This window comes from Agelaius tricolor, unplaced genomic scaffold (assembly GCF_023055355.1).
Source record: "Agelaius tricolor isolate 1412-34295 unplaced genomic scaffold, bAgeTri1.0.p SCAF_16, whole genome shotgun sequence".
Lineage (NCBI taxonomy): Eukaryota > Metazoa > Chordata > Aves > Passeriformes > Icteridae > Agelaius > Agelaius tricolor.
Window position 1 is genome coordinate 11,733,807 of NW_027269276.1, and position 7,815 is coordinate 11,741,621.

At 42.7% G+C, this 7,815-nt stretch overlaps 1 protein-coding gene across 1 annotated transcript in view; it reads left to right on the forward strand.

The window, feature by feature from the left end:
• TNFAIP8L3 (TNF alpha induced protein 8 like 3) overlaps positions 1-5,893 on the forward strand; it is a 44,773-nt gene extending 38,880 nt beyond the window's left edge. The window contains exon 2 of the mRNA XM_071441532.1: positions 2,892-5,893. Within this exon, the coding sequence (XP_071297633.1) occupies positions 2,892-3,454 (563 nt within the window). The 3' untranslated portion in view covers positions 3,455-5,893. The remainder of the gene's footprint in view (positions 1-2,891) is intronic.
• Positions 5,894-7,815: the final 1,922 nt, after the last annotated feature.

Genomic DNA, 7,815 nt, shown 5'->3' on the forward strand with positions numbered 1-7,815 from the left:
GAGCGCAGCAGCAGGAGCTGGGCAGGGCAGGCCGTGCTGGGGCTCTGCTGGCAGCCCTGGGGCAGGTGGATGCTGCCCTTCACCTCCTCCAGAGCTTGGCAGCAGCTCCTGACACGGTGCAGGGACCGTGACAGCAGCTGCAGCTTCTGTATTTGACAGTGCACAACAATGTGTGTCCCAGCAGGCTCTGCCTGTGCCCCCTGGAACCTGCTCTGCCTGGAACAGCTGAGTGGGATAGAGCTCAAGGCAGCCCTGGTGGTGAAACCATTGCCAGCTCCTGCAGACTGTGCAGTACAGAGAGCAGCACAGGTCGTGGAGGGAGCCAGGGGCAAGGAGCCTGCCCAAAGGATTTGGGGCTGCCTGGATCCTGAGGAATGGCATGGCTGGGGGGCTGCAGATGCCATGGAAGGATAGGATGGAGAGGCAGGAGTACAAAGTGGGGAGGGAGCCACAGCAGCAGTGCAATAATACATTTCTTTATTTTACTTTTAGAAAGATGAGGAGGAGCTCCAGTCTCGTGCTATTAAACAGTAGATCCCACACTTGGGGCTCACTGTGGAAAAGCTTTCCAGCCTTAACATTGAGTAAAACTTGGCCTGATGGTTTCCAGCTGTGCTGTGCTTTCACAGCCTGCACCTTTCACTGGGAGCTGTGGTATCATTGTCTGAGCTACCAAACCCAGGTGTGTCCCGGGAAAGAGACCCATGTTTGAAGGTCACACTGCCCAGTTTTGTGGACAAGAGACAGAACTTTGGACACACAAACATATATCACACTTTATTTTCTGTGCCAGACAACTCTCCCTTCTGAAAAGTTCATTAGAGCTTTTATGTGTAAATTGGAAGTCCAGCTTTGTCTCAGAGATCACATAGGAGGGACGGAAGCTGCATGTGTCTGTATTTAAGGTGCTGCTGGCTCTGCTGGTCCCAGACCCCCCCAGGGTGTGGGATGGGGATGGGATGTTTCTTTCACCCCAGCTGCTGGCTTTGCTTGGAGCACAGAATTGCAGCAGCTCTGCAGAGCTGTCCCTGCAGCAGGGCCAGGCACAAAGGATCCAGCTGGGCTCTCCCCTGGGCAAAGGGACACGAGGCTGAAGTGTCATGAACTTCAGGAAAATTAATATCCTAAAAATCTACTGCCATTCTTTTCAGTTTTTGATCAAACCAGGTGTTCATCAACTACATCCACTTGATTAATAGCAAGCACTCACTACAGAAACAGACACTAACAATCTCCCATTTCAGTGTGTCAAATGCACATAATTACTCATCACGGATACTATTTATATGCCCACGTACTGCTAAGTGAAAGAATGCTTTCATCCTGGTTTTATCATTTCTAAATTAAATCACAGTTTTTCCTATTTCCTCCAGACAGCAGCTCAGCCCCACAATTTTCTCTCCAAATGACAGGCAATTCTTTTAAGCACATTGAATTATTTTTTCCAGGTGGTGGTTCAGTTGAAATTAAATGTTACTCTTTAACAGCTGTGGCACACAAAGATGACAACTTTAATATTCCAGCCAACTTGAAAATCAGAATTAAAAAGAGGACTTTAAATTCCAAGTGAGCACTGGCAGCCAGCACCCCTTTTTCCTGGCATGAGGAAGGGGAATGTCACAGGGGAAGTGACTGCACTCCTGTGCTGAAGGCTGGAAAGGGCCTTGGAGCTCACCCCACCAGCTTAAAGACTCACTCTGGCCCCACAATCGAATAAGTACTGGAAGATTTGATTTTTATTGTAATTTTTAATCTCTTAGTGGTTTGATTTCCCAGCAGCTGGTGAAGGACATGGTTAGCTCCATCCCCTGGGAGCAGCCAAGTGTCCTGGTGAGCAGAGCGAGGTCCCCAGCTGGCAGGGACACAGGGGCACAGACTGAGGGGAGATGAGAGGGAAAGGCAAGGAAGGTGCCTTGGCCCAGAGGCCACTCTGCCATCACTCAGGGCTCACTGGCTGTCCTCCCCAGGTACACACCCTCTTCAACACCTGGCTACAGTGGTAAAGTGCCCTTTGATCCAGCAGAGGCTCTGCTGCCCCAGTATTAACCTGGACAATTATTTCATAGCCAGATTTCCTTTGCTTTGTCCACAGAGGATCGGTTAGAAGCCAACATTAATGTGAAGAACAGAGGAAGGTCAAATTAATCTCGATCAAGAATTACAGGAGTTCATGAGATAAAGCCCAGCAGTAGCCACGTGTTCGGGTGCTCTGCTGAGTGAAATGTGCAGATATGAGTAAAAGACAAAATATACAAAATATTAGTTTGATAAATGTAGAGTAAATAGTTCAGATATTTTTGTCTGTCAGGAACTGCATACACTGAGGCACCATTTTATAAAAGTCATATTCTATAATTTTGCAAATTGATAACAAAAGGGCAAGGCATTGATACTACAGATTAGGGCAAAATAAATGCATTCTTGTGAATCTGCTTAGCCTTACCATGGAACAACAGTGCCTCCCAATGACCAGAGAGTAACTCTGAAGGTTCATATATTACTTGTCACTATATCTTTTAGCTTGTCTCTGATACTTCATGTATTACTTCAACCACCACATCTCAGCAGATTTCTCTGCCAAGAAAGCTTTCATACTGAACTACAAAATTGAATTACTATCACGGAATCAGCATATATATCCCCTGCCAGAATATTCTGTTCTTTGTTTGCAAGCAAAATAAAGTGGCTGCAAGACCTGAAGGATGGGTGTGTGGAACCCCAAGGATACCTGGCAATCGTGTGTTGGGAGTGTTCCTGCAGTTGTGACTGTTCTGGTCACTGACACGTGCAAGGTCTCAGTTAAGCATGCAGGTACTACTTTTCTAAACTGATTGCAAAAATAATTCACCAAATAAAATTAACATTTCCCCTGTTTTTCTTTCTCAAACCAGGTCCCGATTATTTCAGCTCCAAGAATCTTGCACTGCAAGCCCAGAAAAAGATCCTGAGTAAAATGGCAACCAAAACCATGGCTAACATGCTAATTGACGACACAAGCAGCGAAATCTTCGACGAGCTGTACAAAGTAACAAAGGAGCACACCAGGAACAAAAAGGAAGCCCATAAAATCATGAAAGACCTGATCAAAGTGGCCATAAAAATCGGGATCCTCTACCGAAACAACCAGTTCAACCAGGAAGAGCTGGAGATCGTGGACAAGTTCAGGAAGAAGCTGAACCAAACTGCCATGACCATCGTCAGCTTCTACGAGGTGGAGTACACCTTTGACAGGAACGTGCTGGCAGAACTGCTGAACGAGTGCAAGGAGCTCGTGCACGAACTCGTGGGGCGGCACCTGACGGCGCGGTCCCACGGGCGCATCAACCACGTCTTCAACCACTTTGCAGACGTGGAGTTCCTGTCTGCCCTCTACAGCCTGGATGGGGACTGCCGGCCCTACCTCAAAAAGATCTGCAACGGCATCAACAAACTGCTGGATGAGAAGGTTCTTTGAAACCGCGCTCGAAGGCAAGAAACCGACCAAAAACTTCTCTCTAGAACTGGCCACCCCTCCTAAGCCATGGTAGGCAAGCAAGCTTCCTTCCCATCAGTCTTACTACAATCCCCTGCAGGGCCCAGAAGGTGCTCACCAGGCTCGTGGTGAAGTGGAAAACTTAAATGAGAAAGCTGTCGATTTTAATGCTTTGTTCAGATAATTCAGTCTTTTTCAAGGAGCAGAGTGAACAAGGCTGCTGATATATATTGTTCAGACACAGATTGCTATTCACCATGATCTCGCTAGCTTTATGTTCAAGGCTGAACATGTGAAGAGAAAGTAAACTCAGATGCATGGCTATGTAAAAATAGACAGATGAAGGCAAGAGCAATACATGGAATTTACCCCCAAGGCCCTCGGTGCATATTTTTTTATTATTTCCACGCTAACTGAAAAGGCTTTGACAGAAAGTAGGTCTGTAATGGATTAAGTTCACTCCTTTCAAAAGAATCAGGAATCAATATGAGAAAACATCTCTGATTTTACATGGTATATAAATCTAATAAGAGAGTAACAAATCATACAAGCAGGAGAAAATCTAAAGAACTGCTCTGTGAAGCAACAGTTTCATCAGTTTAGTTTTATACCTGCTAACAACAGAGAGGAGGTTTCATTTTAATTTGAAAAGCAGCTCAGTGGTTCATACTCAAAGGCAGATAAAGGAGTCCAGCATTCCCCTGCTCTCAGGGCTTGTCTATTGGGTAACAGCAGGTGAGCTCAGACTGAAGGTTGTGCTGCTCTTACTGTTCTGCCTGGCAGAACAAAATACTCCTTGTGAAGATTTTGAAATTGCCCTTGTGAGGAGCAGCACACCTGAGACACCAACATTTACATCCCTGAGCCTCAAAATATTCAGCCTAGATAATACTCCTGGTTTAATGTACCCATGACATTTGTGCCTACAGTAAATCAGAGGTGGGATACAAAGGAACCCCATCCACTATTTGTGCAGTGCCTCCAAGTGTAGCATATCCACAGTTGTCAAAACAGAACAGCCTTAGTGACTCTGGTGAGTTCCTGGAGTGAGTTTTTGTTCAGAGTGTTTTTTGAAACAAGATATAGTGATGTCTTCAAACTGAAAACATTTTGCCAAGAAAGAGTGGGTTTTGTGCAGGCATGGTTGGACACAGGGAGTGTGGGAGCAGAGCGGATGCTCTGGCTGCCACTTGCAGAACCTGGGTAGGTGGAGACTGATCCAGAGTGAAAAACACATGTTCAGAAATCTCCCCTCTCCTTGTCCTCTCCATCTTATCCTCCAGACTCATCTCTGTCTCCTGACACTGCAGTGTCAGGAGCCCTCTCCTTTCAGCTGACACAGCAAGCAGACAGTGCCATCATCTGGGGGTAATACCTTCCATATCATGTATACTATAATAGAGAGATGCATGTATCTGAAAGTTGACAAGGACAAGAAAATATATTTGAAAGCCATTCCTCTCTAAGGGAAACTTACAGGTTGATCACTCATTACTTTAGAATAAGAAAAAAAAATAAAAACATGTTTCTCATTAAAATAAATTCTTGAATACTACGGTATTAATAGAAAACTGTTCAAAATTCTTATTATCCTTCTGTCTTTCCTCACCCCAGAATAACTATATTTTATCTCTTGCAACAAGTTTTTACTGTCATACCTTTATACAGCTGAGAATACACACACCCAGGTCATATACTCACTTGGGTTGTCCTAGATGGATTTTTACCTGTTCCCAGCAGAACTCATCTGAAGCACAGTAAAAATGAAAGACATTGGCAGAACAGTTTTTGATGGTGTAAATTTCCCCCACATATTTCCTTTAACCATTAAAAGTAGATTTAGTTGCAATGAAGATGGACAACTCCTTTGCAACACAGAAATGAAACAGCAACATTTGGGGTTGCAAGTTCAGCCATTGCAGAGCCATATTTACATGCATCATGACCTGCATTTCTTCCAGGCATGTACTTGTCAACTGATGCTTTTGAACTGTATTTCTTGTATCCAATGCTCCTGTCCCAGTGCTCATGTCAGATTTTGTGTGTTTCATTTGTGGCAAGCAAATTTAAGTTCTTCTTTTAAGGCCAGAAAAAGATTATTCAACATTCAAGATGTCTAAAGGAAAGGGATATCCTGTATTTGTGACTTTTTGTGTGTTTCAAGTATCAATATTCAGATTCTGGTATTTTAAACACACCAGCTGAACATCTGTTGTTTTATTTAAAAATAATCTGAGTAGCCTTAAGGAAAGATATGTTTTCAAGTATTTCTCATACTTGCATATCCTGTATATTCATTGTTTACTTTTGTACTTGTAGCTTGGTATGTAAAAACATTGCTAAAATATGGGCAATGTTCAGGTCACCTTAAATATATTATGTATTATCACATTTGTGGATTAAAAATGTGTGATTACTGCCCTTTTTGTTTCCTTTTGATTTATTTATCCTACCACCTCTATTGTATCACAAGCACATGTCAGCAGCAAAAAGCAGGTGCCACAAGCCAAAATCTCACTCTTCCAAGGACCTTCTTGCAAGTTTTCCATTATATATTCAGCCCAGTTTAGCCTGATGTGATTTAAGGTAGATAGAAGACATATTCCTGACAGATTCCACAGCCCTGTCCTTAACATGGAGCTGCTGGAACCTACCAGAACATTTTAACATGAAACATTTATTCCCCTGTCCTTATTCCAAGAAAAGGCAAACTGTTTTGGCTGAAAGAGCTCAGGATTTGCAAACAGCTCACATGGCAATTATACTGAAAGCAGTGAAATACTGGCACGAAGAGAAAACTGACAACTACCTTAAAATCAAAGTTTAAAGCAATCTCCTTAAGTGGTGCTTTGAGCCTTCCTGCTGGTAAAACATTTCTGTCAGGGTAATTTTATGAATCATATCATGGCAGGACACAATTTTCTTTGCTTCATCACTGCCAACTTTATTATATAAAGACAAGAATGCTAATGCTTAACAAACTCTCTTGGGAGTGACTACTTCTAACATGTTAATGAAATGGTGCCTGTGCCACAGAGCTGCACATCATACTGAACATGTGATCTGATTTGTGCTAGAGAAATATTCTCAGAGACTGGCACATAAATAGCTGGCCCTGAAGAGAACCAAGCAGTAAAGCAAAATTAAGTTTCACCACAGCAACAGAAATGCAAAAACCAAGTTTTAACTGGACAACTTAAGCAGGTCTATTTTCGTTTTTACATAAATCAATGCCATTTTACATAAATCAATGTGTGGTCAGAAAAAGACCACACACAGTCTTACCCACACAGAAAAAGATAATACAGCTTTTTATGCTGAAAAGCTACTGGTGGGACTCTACAAGAGAGAAACACTTTTCCAATATTTAGAAACCATCAATGTCATTTATGAGCTACTTGAAAGTACAGGAAAACCTCAAGATCCTGCCATCCATTACACAAATTTACTCTTTTGGGTCCTTACAGAATGAGGAGGATTTGGGAATATTTAGCAGAAAGTAATAAAATCCGAAAGATTTAGACTGTATCTAAGAAAACATCCTGCCTCAAGCTGCCATGTTGCACTTCCTCCAGTTTCCTACCTGTTTGTTTCAGTAAAAATACCTGAAAATACTTGGGGCAAGGTGGTAGAAACTGGCCAAACAGCTGAAAGATGGATCCAATACAATCATTTTCCTGCTGACTCCCACATGTCCAGGATTCATAGGGCACACAGCAGTGGAACAGTGAGGCCTCCTGGTACTTACAGGTTTGGTCCAGTCCCTGCTAACCTGCCAGTTCAGCATGGTCAGCACAGACTGACTGGCCTCTGGGTGCCTCTTGAGCTCTCTGCACCTTCTCTCCCTTCCTGGAAAACAGGTTCATCTGTGATGTTTCACTGTTCAGATGCAAAGAGAAACAATTAAAATAGAAACTAGTTCTTAATATACAGAAACACTGCTACATGTGATGGAAAAGAACATTTAACAAGTATCAAACTTTTTTTTTAATAAAATTGAATTTTATTAAACTGCAAGAAATGCAAATACGGTGATAGATTCAGATCAGTGTTTGTTGGGCAATCCAAAAATAATGACTGACACAGGTACAATTCCCTGCACACTCCTTTAAGTGATGCTACCATAAAGCAATTGGAATCAGAATACTGACACCTTAACATACACTATTCATACAGTGAGCAAGGTTACAGAGAACATTACATTAACAACAGAAGGCATTGTTGTCTTTGCAGTTCTTTAAACACCAGGACATTGAACATCTCCTTGCTGAAATGGTTTAAATGCATAGGCCACAAACAGATATTTGTATCAGAGTTCCTATAATTACACAAGTCCAATTGCA